At 57.9% G+C, this 15,295-nt stretch overlaps 7 protein-coding genes across 7 annotated transcripts; 4 read left to right on the top strand and 3 right to left on the bottom strand.

The window, feature by feature from the left end:
• Positions 1-1,897: 1,897 nt before the first annotated feature.
• On the top strand, positions 1,898-3,218 carry CcaverHIS019_0410310 (uncharacterized protein; the record flags this gene model as incomplete). The annotated part of the gene is made up of 4 exons (XM_060600931.1): positions 1,898-2,271; positions 2,367-3,043; positions 3,090-3,094; positions 3,144-3,218. 4 exons carry the CDS (start codon positions 1,898-1,900, stop codon positions 3,216-3,218), a joined length of 1,131 nt encoding a protein of 376 aa, XP_060457476.1.
• Positions 3,219-4,887: 1,669 nt separating this feature from the next.
• Positions 4,888-6,543, top strand: CcaverHIS019_0410300 (uncharacterized protein; the record flags this gene model as incomplete). The annotated part of the gene is made up of 2 exons (XM_060600930.1): positions 4,888-5,376; positions 5,425-6,543. The coding sequence occupies 2 exons, from the start codon at positions 4,888-4,890 to the stop codon at positions 6,541-6,543; spliced, it is 1,608 nt and encodes a 535-aa protein (XP_060457475.1).
• A 303-nt stretch (positions 6,544-6,846) lies between these two features.
• Positions 6,847-8,040, bottom strand: CcaverHIS019_0410290 (uncharacterized protein; the record flags this gene model as incomplete). Its single annotated transcript, XM_060600929.1, has 1 exon — positions 6,847-8,040. One exon carries the CDS (start codon positions 8,038-8,040, stop codon positions 6,847-6,849), a length of 1,194 nt encoding a protein of 397 aa, XP_060457474.1.
• A 1,361-nt stretch (positions 8,041-9,401) lies between these two features.
• CcaverHIS019_0410280 (uncharacterized protein) lies at positions 9,402-9,982 on the top strand (the record flags this gene model as incomplete). Its single annotated transcript, XM_060600928.1, has 3 exons — positions 9,402-9,432; positions 9,466-9,490; positions 9,604-9,982. 3 exons carry the CDS (start codon positions 9,402-9,404, stop codon positions 9,980-9,982), a joined length of 435 nt encoding a protein of 144 aa, XP_060457473.1.
• Positions 9,983-10,560: 578 nt separating this feature from the next.
• On the bottom strand, positions 10,561-12,497 carry CcaverHIS019_0410270 (uncharacterized protein; the record flags this gene model as incomplete). Its single annotated transcript, XM_060600927.1, has 4 exons — positions 10,561-10,850; positions 10,891-11,136; positions 11,168-12,332; positions 12,366-12,497. The coding sequence occupies 4 exons, from the start codon at positions 12,495-12,497 to the stop codon at positions 10,561-10,563; spliced, it is 1,833 nt and encodes a 610-aa protein (XP_060457472.1).
• A 341-nt stretch (positions 12,498-12,838) lies between these two features.
• Positions 12,839-14,151, bottom strand: CcaverHIS019_0410260 (uncharacterized protein; the record flags this gene model as incomplete). Its single annotated transcript, XM_060600926.1, has 2 exons — positions 12,839-13,768; positions 13,846-14,151. The coding sequence occupies 2 exons, from the start codon at positions 14,149-14,151 to the stop codon at positions 12,839-12,841; spliced, it is 1,236 nt and encodes a 411-aa protein (XP_060457471.1).
• A 663-nt stretch (positions 14,152-14,814) lies between these two features.
• On the top strand, positions 14,815-15,249 carry CcaverHIS019_0410250 (uncharacterized protein; the record flags this gene model as incomplete). The annotated part of the gene is made up of 1 exon (XM_060600925.1): positions 14,815-15,249. One exon carries the CDS (start codon positions 14,815-14,817, stop codon positions 15,247-15,249), a length of 435 nt encoding a protein of 144 aa, XP_060457470.1.
• Positions 15,250-15,295: the final 46 nt, after the last annotated feature.

Genomic DNA, 15,295 nt, shown 5'->3' with positions numbered 1-15,295 from the left:
GGTGGCGAGATGTTGTGATGGGTCAAGGTCTTGAGCTGCTTGGTCTTATAAATAATGGGGTCGGGCATATTGTGCGCGAGGTAGACTCTTCGGGTGCAGAAGTTGCAGGCGATGCAGGAGATACAGCAGCTAGTGTCTTTGGTCTGCCCTCCCCCTTGATGCCCCCTGCTAAGCCCTTAGTTGATGATGCTTGCATGAGTGACGTGTTTGGTATTGCAGTGTGAGATAGGGGGGTTATCAACATCAACCAACCACAATCGACCCATCGTGAAATTGTTCCTGGTATATATGCGTGGTACCAGGTGGATCAGCCAAGAAAGGAGGTCATGTCCACGCCAAAGCACGTCACCGATCGTTAGCTCGCTCCCACTTGGCGCATCCCCCTGTTTTGCGCCTGAAGTCAAACACCACACCCTCGTTTGGCACAAATTGATATTCAAGGTATCAGTTGATAATTGGCCGCCCCCTACTTCTAAACTCTCAATGTGCACCTGTTTCAGCGAAGTCCTTGGGAACTGCATTGGATGCAGGCTCGGTCATTCAGTAAAACATCAGAGCCTACATCACCCATCACCGGAGGAAGTGATAACCGCGGGGAGTGATCAGCGCCCAGCTGGTTCCCACGGCACGACAATCAATGTGGTAATCTCCAGACGAAGCAAAGTCTGGGTTCTTCCACACTTAATGCTAGTGACCAATTGATGAGGACCTACATTTCTCATCTTGTCCAGTCCACAAGTCATGCCAAGCCGTCGGCCGCAACGCCGTCCCCCACGCCATCACATGCATGCAAAGCCCATAGGGCCTAGGGCCAACCGGCTGACGCGAGACAGGCCAGATCTGCATACGTGGAGATCTCATACGTGCTTGTTGTCTTGGTTTTCGATCTCTCGACATCTCGACCTCTCGACCTCTCCAGCCCCGACTCGCGCCAGCAAACACCAATATGGCGATATGGCCAAGCGTCGTGATATCTAGGGTTTCTAGGACCCAGGTGGGGTGGAGCGAGGGCATGCGGGGGCCAGGGCGCTTGGTTCGCAGCAAAACGGCCCGGTGGCCCGTGCCCATTTGAAGAGGCCGAGATTGGGCACGCCGCGCATCTTCTTAAGTCATCGCCCATCTCAGCCCTCAGCCCTCATGGCAGCACCCGGCCTAATACGCAGGCAATCGTGCAACGGGAAGCGGGAATTGAGGCGGAGAGCGCTCCAAGTCGGACACGCGAGAACCCGTTGGCGGCCATGAGGGCTGGGCGGAAGGATGGACACGTTCCGCCGCTGTTGTTGCCAGTCAACATGGCAGAAATCCCACCATCAGAGTACCATTCGTTTAGAGGCCTTGAAAATGTCAAAGGTCGCACGAGCCAGCGAGGTAGCGAGCAGTCAAGTGGGAGCCTCTTGTGACGGCCATAGCAAGGAATGGGCCGGAGGATGCTTCCTCAAAGATGTCACGTGGCTTGGATGAGGTGGAGGTTCGTATGTCCCATGCGATGGCCAGGGAGAGATCCGCGTCCGACAACGCGGTGTCAAAGGCCGTGTCGTGGACTTTCGGTGAGTCTCCGGTCGGGTGAGGTGGGGTACGAATCCCTGCCTAATCTGCAATACAGCCCCAAGGTTCCGACCCAGTTGTCTTCCGACCCAGTTGTCTGCATTGTTGAAGAAAGACACTTGCCAAGTTTGCCGCTGAGGGAGTTTTTGTAGTTGAAAGTCATCAGCCGCCCCTGGGTGGTTGTACGGACCATGTGCACGCCTATCCATTCCGCCATGGCCCTGGGTACGTCGTTGAAACACCGTCCCGTCCGCCCACCTTCCTCTCTCCACCACTCTCCCCTTTCACCAAACATCTCCGCTCAGCACGCTCAGGACCTCCAGATTGTCGGTGGGGCTGGCGACCTCACATCATGCGCTTCCGCTCGCGCCACCTTGTCGGGCTGCTGATCGGTGCGGGCGTCATCCTCACCATCTTCCTCACCTCGCCGTTCTACGCAGAATGGCACGGCTTCAAGGCGATTAGCGCGAGCCGGAGGCTCCTCGCTAACAGAGCACCAGCGGCCAAACACCCTGTTATCATCGTCCAGCATATCCCAAAAGGCTCGCTTGCAGTCGCCTCGCGCGCCAGCCACGCCCTTTACGCCAAGGCGTGGGGATACCGCTACTCTGGGGATTCGCACAGCTACGTAGAGGACGGCCCGCGGGGATGTCTGAACAAGGAGCACGTGCTGCGGCGTGTTCTTGCCCGCGAATTAAGCGCCAAACAGCCGGCGGAATGGATTGTGTGAGTACTTGACTTGCGCTGGGTCGGAGCTGTGCGTCGCCCTCTCCGGGAAGCACTTGTCAATTTTCAGCCCGGCTCAGAAGACTGACACCCAGTTACTCGGATGCAGATTCCATCGTCTCGGATCCCGCTGTACCATTACACGTCCTCCTCCCACCACCATCCCTCAACGCGCATTTCGCCTTCGGGGTGGACCCCAACGGCATCAACGCGGGTGTGTTTGCCATCCGCGTGTCTCCCCTAGCCCTGGAGTTTGTCGAGACTGTACTCGATTGGTCGGACACCAACACAAGTCCATTGATCTCGGACCAACACTGGATCGGTCTCACCTTGCGGCGCAACGAGACATTTGCCAACGCGTTCATCGAGATGCACCGTTCCTGGATGAACGCGTACGTCATTGACGATGTGGGCGCCGGCACTTCCTCTCCATACGGAGATAAAAAGGAGTCATGGGCGCCGCAGTGGCAGGTGCATCTCGTCAACCACTTCAAGCGCAAGTACTCGTGGCGGCCCTTTGTCGAGCGCGCTCTGGCCGTGTACGAACGCGGTGTGGCTGCGGCTGGAGGCAAGGTGGGCAATGAGGGGGGAAAGGTGTCGCAGGCCGGAGAAGGGAGGAGCCAGAGAGAAAGTCGCCCTGTGGGACTCGATATGCTGCCACAGGCGGGTTGGGCACAGGAGACTGCAGACCGCTGGTGGGCTGGTCGACAGACAGGGATCGTCGGGATACATTTCCTCGATGAGGAGCTCATGAAGGTTGTGGATAGGCATGGTACGCCGCAGACTTCGTAGTGGACAGGATATGGCATCACATACAGGGCAGGTTGGCTAACGCCGCTCATTATAACAGATGCTAACGTCCACATATGCAGTCACTGCACTCGCTCCACACACCCAACCACTTCGCTTACCCCCAATCGAACCGAACAGACATCGCACACGACTAGCGATCGAAGTGCTCTGCGGCTCCCCACGTTCCATATGACATTCGGGACGTCACTGATGCATTCGCAGAGCACTTGGCCGCTTTCCAGAACGTTTAAGGCCTGCACAACATCACGCTCAACGCGCTAAAAAACAGAAACCACCCGTCCTCGTGGTGTAGTGGTTATCATACTCTCTTAGGGTCTAGCTATGGGAGTGGCCCCGCGTTCGAATCGCGGCGAGGACCAGCAGGATTCACTTCCTGTGCACGGAAAGCTTTTGCTAGTTGGCCAGTGCGTTTGTTGTTGGCGGCGTTGGTGATGGAGGATGTTTGCCAGGCTCACAGGTGTCCCTCCAGATTATCCGCTGCAGCTTAGCCTCCATTCCTGAAGCAGACTTTACATTGGTCGGAGCGGATTGGACACCCACCCAGGGGTGCTCCACGACACGAGTCAAACCACCTTGTCCGACCACCTGTGCCTCACTCTTCTCTCACGTTACCCTCAGTGGCCCTCATGACTCCGAACAACGTCCCAGCCGCGGTTACCGGATCTGCAATCCTCTCGGAACTCAGCGGAGGAGGAAACCGCTTTCCACAAGCATCCCAGGCCACTTAGCTCAGCTGGTTAGAGCGCATGCTTAACACGAGCACCAGTCGTCGGCTGTGTCGAGTTACGCATGAGGTCGGCGGTTCGATCCCGCCAGAGGTCATCTTTTGGCTCTTGGAGCAACCAGAGAATGCTTGGGTGACGTGAGTGTTGCTTGGTGTTCTGGCCACATTCTTGGCGGTCCAGGCTGTTCCGGTCGGGGCCGGTGTGACCGCATTCCTGAGATCGAACGCCTGTCAGCCGGTGTGACCGCATTCCTGAGATCGAACGCCTGTCAAGCCCGGCCAAGTGAGGATTGTGTTCTGCCATATCAGCTTGACACGCTTGGGTTTGTCACGGCTCATGTGAGCCTGACGTGAGCAACGTCGCGTTATCAGTCTATCGCTGCTGATTTCAGCGCTACAGCTCGCAAAAAAACTCGGCAGAAGAAAAGCCGCGATATGCCAAGTCTGATAATCTCGAGTGTGTTATGCGGAGTGAGATTCAGCCCGTCAGTGGCTGTTAGCGCGACTGCAAATGGGGCCGACCACTCTGCCTGATGAACGAACGTATGGCTTTACCCAGTGTTTTTCCTCCCGCAGCTGACATCAGCTGATACAGAACTCGTCTAAATAAGGCTATGCAGAGGTCAGCTGCGACACCGCTCTCGCGCCGCAGCGGACAATGGGCGGCGACAGCGAGTTGGCGGACACCATCGAGGCAGACTAAACGATAAGCGATTGCGGTTGACCCACCGGTAAATCCAATGACAGAGGTCCAGGGGTATGTTGGGCTTAATTACCAGGCGCAATCTCTGAGACATAACCTAATCGCCCTGGCCCCGGTCGCATACAATCGCAACGGCCCACTACATTTGGTCAGCTGCCCGTTACAAGCTGCCGAGCTGATGTGATCCCCACCGCATCGCCCATCTCCGGCTTGATAGTCCAGGCCCAATACGCATGGGAAACACTTTGCCGGCGTCGGCATCCATCATCGTGATGCTACTCCAACAAGCGTTGTGGCGCTGCCTCAACCAGCCCCAGAGATGGAAATCAACGTATAAACTGATGCTCTGACATGAATGCCAACCCCACTTGGGACCATGTCCACCAACGTCGACGATCTCCCTATCCCAGGCTCGCTCCTCCTCGTCGAGGAGGGCGACCAGGAGATTGTGCTCCATCCCACACCCAGTAATGACGTCAACGACCCCCTCAACTGGAGCTGGAAACGCAAGCAGCTCGCATTCTGGATGCTCATGGCATATACTTGGCTATGGGGCTTCGGCGCATGCTCGGTTTACTCTGTCCTCGTGCCGCTGTCCGAGGTCAAGGGAATCAGTCTGGCCGCCCTCAACGCCGGCACGGGATACATGTTCCTTCTGCTCGGGTTCGGCGGTCTCGTCACCCAGCCCCTCGCCCTCACTTTCGGCAAGCGGCCGATGTTCCTCGTCTCCTCGATCGCCCTCCTCGGCATGCTGGTCTGGCAGGTATACATCACCAACGAGGGGACATGGTACGCCAACAAGATCATCCAGGGGTTCTTTGGTGCCCCGATTGAGATGCTCGTCGAAGTGGGCATTACCGACCTCGTAAGTTTTAAAGTTCCCCCTTGCAACTTGAAACTTTTCTGATAGCAGTTCTACGCACACGAACGTGGCTTCTACATGGGCGTGTACACTGTATGCTTGACGGCGAGTAACTACCTCGCTCCAGTGTGGGCTGGGTACGCCAACGACAACCTCGGGTGGGAATGGGTGTTCTGGATCAGTGCAATGATTGCCGGTCTCCTCGTCATCCTTCTCTTCTTCTTCATGGAGGAAACAAACTACAACCGCGGGACGTCCGAGCTTAGCGAGAAGAACGACGCTGCCGCTGTCGCTGTCGCTGTCGCAAACGACGCCGAGTCACGCCACAGTGACAAGGACAAGGAGGGCGAGACGACCGTCAACGTCACTGTCGCCAACGACAGCCAGCGCACCCTCGTGGGCACCGAGTGGAGCTATTCCAAGAAAATCGCCCTGTACCGTGAACGCTACGCCAGCAACAAGACCATGCTCGCAATGGCCTACCGGCCCTTCCTGTACTTCCGCTACCCTGTCGTCGTGTGGAGTGGTCTACTCTACGGCTCCTCGCTGGTGTGGTACAATGTCCTCAACGCAACGGCATCCATGCTCTGGACGCAGAACTACGGCTTCACGGCTTCCAAGGTCGGCCTGTCCTACCTCGCTCCGACGCTTGGTGCCATCCTCGCCATCGGATACTGCGGATTTGCCGACCACAAGTTCCTTCTTTGGCAGACCAAGCGCAAGAACGGTATCCGCGAGCCCGAGGACCGCCTCTGGCTGCTGGTGCTTATGGCATTACTCATGCCGACCGCCCTTATTTTGTGGGGCGTCGGCGCGGCCCGCCACATCCACTGGTTCGGATTGATTGTCGGCTCGTTCCTCATCGGTTTCTGCAACCCGCCAATGGGGAGTATTCCCATCAACTACACCACCGACTCGTACAAGGACTTGAGCGGCGAGGCACTGCTCACCGTCATGATTATTCGCAATTCTCTCAGCTTCGGCATCGGGTACGCAATTACGCCATGGCTCAACATTGGCCTGCAGAACACTTTCATCACGGCAGCATTTGCGTGCATGGCCGTCATCCTCAGCTTCCTTATCATGGTCAAGTGGGGCAAGACGTTCCGCAAACGCTCGCGCAAGTCCTACTGGAAGTACGTTGAGTCGAGTGTCATGCCGCATCACTGAGGTGATGGCGTCTGATGGAGATGCGGGGTGTCTTGGGTAAAGCGGGGGGTCATGGCAGACCAGTAGTTGTGAATAGGAATCATTAATTGTACTTGGACGAAGAATATTTGAACATTGCTGTATCTGAGTGTAGAAGGCGGACAGTTGTCGGACTTGCAAAGTCCTGCTTCGAACGAACAGACCTGACAGATTAGTACACGGGCAGTTGTGAGACGCCTCTCCGCCACGCTCCGCCATCTGCTTGAAACACATGCTGCTGATTGATCCTATGACCTACAAATTGTACCTGTTCACCACTTTCCACTAGAGCTTCGCGTCACCGTTGGCTCTGCGGATGTACTTGACATCGTCGGCCGACAACGAGCTCCCAAACGCCTGAAGGACGTCGTCGACACCCGAGCCAGCGGGAACATAGAACTCGTTGGGGTCCGTGTACGCTGGGGGTGGGATGGCGGGTGTGCGCTCGAGGTTGGGGTGGGGAACAGGCGGGTACATGTTACCCTCGGGCACAGGCTGGGCGTACTTTGCACCGCCCAGCTGGTCCTGCGTAACCTCGTGCTTGGTGAGGACGGGGACAGCGCATGAGTCCGTGCCGTGGAATAGGAGTGCCCACTCGTCGCGGTCGTTGGTGAGGAACACGCGCGTGAGTGCAAGGCGCATCGTGCCCCATGTTTCCTGGTTCATCTGGTTGCGCGAGTCGAGGGCCTCGATCTCCTCGTCGCCCTGCAAGAAGGGGCGGATGAGGCGTGAGAACTCGGCGAAGAACTGGGGCTCGAGGCAGCCGACAGTCATGTACCCGCCGTCGCGGCACTTGTAGACGTTGTAGAACGGGCACCCGCCATCGAGCGTGTTGTTTCCCGGGGGTTCATGCCATCCGACCGAGCCGTTCGTGTTGGCCGGGTGGGCGAACAGAAGCGGGAACGACGAGATGTAGCGCGCGCCATTTACCATGTCGGTCTTGACGACCTGGCCCTTACCCGACGACGAGCGCTCGAGCAGCGCAAGCAGGATGCCCTGAACGAGCATGATACCGCCGCCGGCAAAGTCGCCGAGGATATTCATAGGCGGCGTCGGCTCGCCAGTCTTGCTGCGAATCATGTCCAACACCCCGCTCACAGCGATATAGTTGAGGTCGTGGCCCGCCATCTTACCATACGGCGAGGTGGGGGAGAAGCCGACCATGCGCGCAAAGATGAGCCGGGGGTTGATCTTGGCACACTCTTCTGGTCCAAAGCCCAGCTTCTCCATCACGCCGGGGCGGTACGGGTCGATGAGCACGTCCGAGTGCTTGATCATGTTACGGATGACCACCTTGCCTGCCGAGTCCTTGAGGTCGACGACGACGCTCTTCTTCCCACGCGAGGTGACGTCGCGGCTCACCCCGGGCTTGCGGTCGATTCGGATGACCTCGGCGCCATAGTCGGCCAGCACCATTGTCGCGAAGGGCGCTGGGCCGATGCCCTGGAACTCGAGGACGCGGACGCCGTTGAGGGCCATGGTGAATTGTAGAGATGAGAAGGATAGTGGTAGTGAAGCCCCAGATGCTGTGGGAATTGAAAGAGGGAGATGGAGAGCGAGGACGAGGAGGGAGAGAAAGATGATGATTACAAGGCAAGATGAACAACCGGCAGTCTCGGCATTGGAGGCCGGCATGCCGATACCGGCATCGGAATTAGCCGAACCAACTCTAACGGGCCATGACCATTCCGCCAAGCCGCGGCTGTCCTCTTACTCTCCTCTGCACTCATAAACTTTGACGAGACAGACCTGGATGCGGCGCTGCACGACCGGCGCGAAGTCCAGCTCCAGTCGCTGGCGGCTAATGCGCGACTATTTCACCAGCTCGAGAACTCCCCGCCCAGCAGCAAACATCGCTATAGCTTAGTGGAAGAGCGCGAGGCTCATACGTGTATGATCACCTCGAGGTCCCAAGATCGAGACTTGGTGGCGATAGCTGCTCGCAGAGCGAGTCTTTTGCTGCTAGTCGCCGCCGAGCTGCTGTTGGCGTCGGTCGAGGACATTGGGCAAGTGGCCGGTCTGGACCGTGCCTGTCAGATGGCTTCTGTTTCAGGGTTGGGTGGTGCGAGAATCCGCACCAAGGTCCAAGTTTCGGTGCGAGTGTGAGTGCGAAAGGGCTGCGAGCGCGCGAGCAAGAGCAACAGTGGGGCCACACGCGCATCTCCTTTTGGGAAAGAATCGATTGCAATTGTACAATGGCCTGAGGACTGCGTGCTGCGTGCTGCGTAATGCAGTGCAGGAACTGTCACACTGCGCATCTCCCAAACTACTTCGGCCGCAGTCGTGTCTACTATCTTTGGAAAAGCTGTTGTCGTCCGGAATGTACAGACATCCCTTCGCCTCCGGTTTGGTTGGTTGTCTCATGTCCTAGAGGCTGAAGAGAATCCCCGTATCCCCGTGCGAACCCGTGCAACAAGTTGGGCGCCACGGCGCTGCTGGTGGGCAAGAGATCTGACAACGCAGTCATCTGCCTGATGCCTGATGACTGTCCGGATCCATGTTGCCGACGCCACATATTTATTCACTCGAGCCTCGTGACTCGGCGCCACTGCATCGCTCCCATCTTGTCGTCATGCATGCTCTCCTAGTGAGCAGAGTGACCAACGGATCTACGGAAGTGGGGATGTATATGGACAATGCCAAGTGTCAATGCACCAGATGTTCAGGAGTTTAACTGGTTGGAATGGACATGGGACATGGGAAGCAAAGGGGTTAGTCCCCAATGAGGCTGGACCACGAGCCACCTTTCCCACCTATCCTATCTATATCTCTACATCTCTACATCGTACACTCTACCACTCTCGTTATCCAGATCGCTTCACGGTCGCCAGATCGCCATCATGCGCGTCCTCGTCCTCCTCGCGCCTCTGTGTGAGTAATGCTTGTTGCTTACACTGACGCCAGTCCTCGCATCAGCCGTCGCCCAGGGGTGAGTTCCGTCCCGTTTCCTCCTCTCCCACCTTCCTTCCACCTTCCTTCCGCCCTCCAACACTCCTCCGCCGTCTACCTCGCCTCTCTTACGCCGGCCCGCACTCACACCAGTAACGGCAACTCGAGCAATTCGGTGTCGAATAACGATGGAGGTAACGGGCCCTCCACCGCGGCAGGATCCGCCGGGGCCTCGTCACCCTCGTCTTCTGGCGGCTCGAACTCGAACTCGACCAACTCGGGCACCAATGTGAGCTCGAACTCGACCAACACCAACACTGGCAACTCCACGGTCAGCGGTAGTGCCAACAACTCGTCCAGTGGCGGCGTCAAGACGACAGCCAAGCCGATCGGGTACGAGACCCCCGCTGCCGTTCCTCCCTCGACGCTCGTGCCCGTCACAGCCGGCGCGCAGCGCGCAGGCGTCGCCCTCACACTTGCGGCGGCGGGCGTCGGCGCGGCCATTGCCGCGGGCCTCACCCTCGCCATGTAGATTATAGACCGAGCATACGGACACTCTGACGCACGACACGATTCATTCCATTGCATGTACATGTCACACACTTTGTTTGGTAACCGTGATTCATGACGTGGCTGACGATATGATGGCTGGAAATGATCGAGACTTTGGCACCGGAGCACCGGAACCGTGCCTGGTTCCATATGTCCAGTGCATTGAGGCTTGGTACTTGACCAACACTCTATCGCCATGGTAACAACGTTCTCCGGGGCGACGCTGAGCTTGTCTGCCTCTGGCTCTGCCCAGCGATGCGTGCGGCCAAGGTGCAGACACAGCTGAGAGAGTTGGAGTTACTGAAGTGGCCCTCTCCAACACAGTACCACGGAGACCATCGACGTCATCATCATATTGGCTGCCCCACTCCAACTCATGGTCGGAAAGGTGAACCGTCTGTACCACTAGCCCTACTGAGCTGCCCCAGGACTTTGGCCCCAGACCAACCTGACACATACTGGCCTCGCCTGTTGCGGTATACCTCCATAGCCCTGATGTCGGCTTGCCTACTCACAAGAGCCAATACATCCTTCTGACCACTACGCTGCATACGTGGCCTAAATCTTACCCCGGTCGAGATACTGGTTCGGCAGATCAACATACCGTGCGCGGAGGTACTCTGCCACGCCCTTGGCCAAGCTGTCCATCCTCGCGGTAGAGGACACGCCCTTGCCGAGATAATCGTGGAGGACAAAGTGGACAGCAAGCATGCCGGGGAGTTCGACGCGCTCAATGCGGTTGCCGACATACTCCTTGCCCATGAGCCGCTTAATCTCAGCCTTGGAAAGCAGGGACTTGAGCCAAGCATACTCGTCGTTGTTGCGTACGAAGAAGCCGACATTCGCATCTGGTATCAGCAAAATACGTTGATGAATTTGACGACTCACTTCCGCCCTTGTCGCCCGAGCGCGCATGTACGATCCAACCCAGTGGTCCGCGCGTCGTCTCGCCATACGCGCCGGCCTCGAGGGCCTGCGCAGAGTCGTAGTCCTTCTGAGGGATAAGGGGTTCCGTGTTGTCCACGGCGGGCACGTCGATCGTCTTGGACGATCCAACAAAAGTCACCTTGAGCGGAAGGTGTTTCTGGCTCACGCGGCCAGGCCAGTACTCGATGTATGGTGTCGGCTCGGTTGCTTTTGTCAGTAGGATCTAGCTTGAACTCACTCCGCATGTCCATCTGGCTCTGGTATCCTGGGAAGTGACCGAGTCCCTCGGGGTTGACAAGCGCGCGGAGAGTCTTGGCCGGCCCGAACGCCTCGAGCGTCTTGGCCTGAGCAAAGATCCGGAACATGGCCGTCGCGAGTGCCTCCTCATCCGCATCTGGCTTGGCGACACCGTACTGCGTCATATCCCAAGTGGTAAACTGGTCGACCTTGTCCGCCATAAACTGGGAAATCTGGAGTTTGAGGGCCGCAAACTTCTCCTCAACGTTGAGACCCGTGGCGAAAACAAGCGCCTCGGCCTGGTATCCCGCCACGCCACAGATGGCCGCCTTGGTGGTCGGAGGCGGGGCGCGGCCACGTACACCAGACACGCGGACGCGGTCGTTGCCCTCGTCAGTCACGACAATGTCGTCGATGATTCCCTGTACGTCTGGGTTGAGGTAGACGTTGCCCTGGATCTCGTAGAGGATCTGACTGCGGACGGTAATGTCGTTGACGACGCCGTTCCACTTGCCGTCCTTGCTCTTTTCCTTTGTAATCACGAATGTGCCGTCGGAATTAATCTCGGCAATACCCATGCTAAAGTTGTAGTAGTGCGAGAGATACTTTGTAAATCCCGAGCTGTTACCACCGGTAACGTAGGCGCCACACTCGATACAGTGACCGGCGAGGAGTGCGCCAGCCAGTGCGTCGTAGTTGGTCCACTCCCAACCGTGGTACCAGGCCGCGGCGGCGATCACGGGCGAGGCATCCGTGCACCGGCCGGAAATAACCACGTCCGCACCGGCCTTGAGAGCCTCGTAAACACCCCGCGCGCCGACGTACGCGTTCGCGCTCGTGATCCCGCCCTCATGCTCCCATCCCTTAAGGTGTCGGTCATCGTCTTCGAGATGGTAGAATGTCTCGCCGGCCGCCTTGAGCTCGTCAAGCCGGTGGATGAGGTTATCGCCCTCGACATACGCGACCTTGAGGTCGATCCCGGCTTCCGAAAGGATCTTGGCCGTCTCCTCTGCCAGGCCCTTGGGGTTGAGCGCGCCAGCGTTGGTAAGGATCTTGGGCCGGTTCGCCTTGATGGCCGGAAGCGCGAGCTTGAGGTGGTGCAGGAACCCCGACTCGTAGCCTAGGTCGGGGCGCTTACGGAGCTCGAGCGCGCGCCAAGCAAGGTTCTACTGTCAACACAGTACGTGTAGGCAACTCACCATTTCGGCGAGGTAGTCGCCAAAGAGGATGCCCGTGCCGGTCTCGGCCTGCGTCTTGAGCGCATCATAGCGGTCGCCCATGAACCCGCTGAACGAGGCGATGCGGCATGGTGAATTGTCTCCGGACGGCATGGTGTATAGATGGAGAGGAGTGTTCAAGCTCTAAGCTCTAGTATATGTAGGCTGAACGGATGGTGTCTAATCTGGTGTGAGCCGGGTATATTGATGGCTGGCGGTGACCGGCCGGGATGTTGAATGCCGATCGGTCCCCGAATCAAGCAGAGGGCTGGGACAGTCGGAGATGAGCGATACAACCCGAGCCCCACTCATTTGGCTGTCACCATGGCTGACTGGGCGGGGCACATGCGTGTGAGGAACTCGAACCGAGATTGCAAACAACCAGTGGGAGCCCACAAAGATGTTCACTTGGCCACGTCGAAATCTTCCATGTGAATATGTACATCGCCTCATTCCTACAGATCGACCTTGGTCGCGACGACGCGGGTCGAGCCAAAGCCGCTCATGAACAGCCACGCCTGCTTCTTATCGTCGTTGGTCGCGGGGTCGATCGAGATCATGACGGCGGCACTGGAAGAGGACAGGCTGAGCCCGTCGTCGGTGAACAGCATAGTCGTGTTCCAGCCCTTCTCCAGCGACCCGCTGCTGAGCCATACAATGGGCGGCACAGCCGCGTCGACCAGCACAGAGTCGTGCAACTGGATGGCCTTGGCAAGGCCAGCCTGGAGGAGCCCCGAGCGGTCATCGTCGCCGGGATACTTGTCGGTGAACCAGGAGGGGTTGTCGATCGTGCTCTCGTACACGACCTGTCCGTCAACCTTGATGTTCCGTCCCTCGATGTGGGCGAGGTACGCGACACCGCCGCTTGCATCGACGACCGTCAAGCCACCGGGGCGGCGACCGAGACCGTTGTTGTTGTGCAATCCGTTGAGAGCGTAAACCGCATCGACGCCGTCAAAGTCCTTCTCCTTAGCGTTTGCGATTACGTGGACAGTGTTGCTCCACGCCGTGGTCGCACGCGTACCGAGGACTTCGACGGTACGCATCAGGCCCTCACGATAGAAGTGGTCATTGGTGACGAAGAACGAGGTAGGTCCCGTCGCGAGCAGGTCGTTGGGCATCTTGACGAGGTCATTGCGCACGGTGCGGACATGGGTAGCAGTGTCAGAGCCCAGGACATGGTGGAAGATCTCGATGCGCGAGTCGGCCTTCTCCTCTGCCGGGAGAGAGGTGTCGCGGCTCTTGACGAACTCGTCGGTCGGGGCGTGGTTGACTGCCTGGATGTAGACAGCGCGGCTGTTCTGTGGGTCCTCGATGACGTCGATGCCGTGCGTGCAGAAGAAGGACGAGAAGCCGTCGAGGTTGAGCTTGCGCGAGATGAACGTCTGGTGTGAGTGTGAGTGAGTGGGTGGATGGGTTGGAGGAAGATGAGAACCACTCTCGGGCCGCCGGAATCACGTACTTCGGGGTTGATCACACGGAGCTCGCCATCGCCCGCCGTGCTGGGGTCGTCAAAGACCGCGAGCGGGGGGAACCACTTCCCGCGGCTCCCATGGGCGCCCTGGCACGCGGTGAAGATGTGTCCTTCGTGAAGATGAAGGTCCTCGCAATCTGCTCCGTCGATGAAGCGCAAGTCCCCAAAGCCAGCATTGTGGAAGATGGCGCCGGGGTCGCGGAAAGCGCCGAGGGTGACTCCGCGGTCATACAGCGTCTTGAAGAGGAGGGTGACTGCCGCGAGACTGATGGCAAAAGTGATCAGACTGGGCATGGCGGATGGAGGGAATGGAGAGGATGGGAGAAGAAAACGTGTTGGTGATGAGAAAGCAATCCCGCGAGGATCGGCGAGGACCCGCGTGGACCCGTTCTTCTCAAAGAGGTGACCCAAGAGCCAAAGACACAAAGAAGCAGAGATGGACCGGTAGTCACATCCGGAGGGCGATACTCCTCATTCCTCAGGGTCTCCACGTGGGTTTGTATTCAGAAACATAAACCCAATTCAAAAACTGAGACATCATTCAAAGTCATCAGGCCACTTAGCTCAGCTGGTTAGAGCGCATGCTTAACACTTGAATAAGAGTTACGCATGAGGTCGGCGGTTCGATCCCGCCAGAGGTCATTCTTTTGGTAATTACCTGTATACACGGTGGCCTGGAAGCGCCGAGATATGGGTATGGTGCCATCCGCCCTGTTATCGCCGGAGATGGAGGTGGAGGAGGCAGGATGGTAAGCGGCTGCCGTAAATGACGCGTGATCGGCAACTAACAACCGGTGCTGTATCAGCATAAGAGGCCGTGCTGCTCCTCTTTTGCCTCTTCTGCCTTCAACTCCTTTACCTCTGCCTCCATCTCCTTCACCTCTGCCTCCATCTCCTTCACCTCTGCCTCCATCTCCTTCACCTCTGCCTCCATCTCCTCCCACCACCACCGGCCCGATGCCAGACCTCGCCGTCAAGCCTGCGGTCGCGCGCTCCCTCGCCACATGGCACCGCATGATCGCGACCGACGACATGTCCGACCTCGAGAGTATCGTGCATCCCGACGCCGTGTTCCGCTCCCCCATGGCATTCACGCCTTACGAGTCCCGCGCGGCGGTCACAATGTTCCTCCGGACCGTCCTCACTGTCTTCAAGGACTTCAAGTACCACCGCACCCTCGCTAGTGCCGACGGACTGAGCGTGGTCCTCGAGTTTAGCGCTAGCGTCAACGGCAAGAAGCTCAAGGGTATCGATCTCGTCAAGTTTGACGAGGATGGGTTGATTCGCGAGTTCGAAGTCATGGTGCGCCCGTTTAGCGGGTTGCAGGAGCTCGGCAGCGAGATGGGCAAGCGGGTCAAGGACAAGATCCCGCAGTTCAAGGGCAAGCTTTAGTTTAACACAAGTAGATGGATTCATGTAATGGTAAAGAGGAATACAA

The sequence above is a fragment of the Cutaneotrichosporon cavernicola genome (genome assembly GCF_030864355.1).
Source record: "Cutaneotrichosporon cavernicola HIS019 DNA, chromosome: 4".
In the NCBI taxonomy this organism is placed as follows: domain Eukaryota; kingdom Fungi; phylum Basidiomycota; class Tremellomycetes; order Trichosporonales; family Trichosporonaceae; genus Cutaneotrichosporon; species Cutaneotrichosporon cavernicola.
Note: the sequence above shows the minus strand (reverse complement) of the source record. Positions and strands in the feature narration are given on the sequence as shown.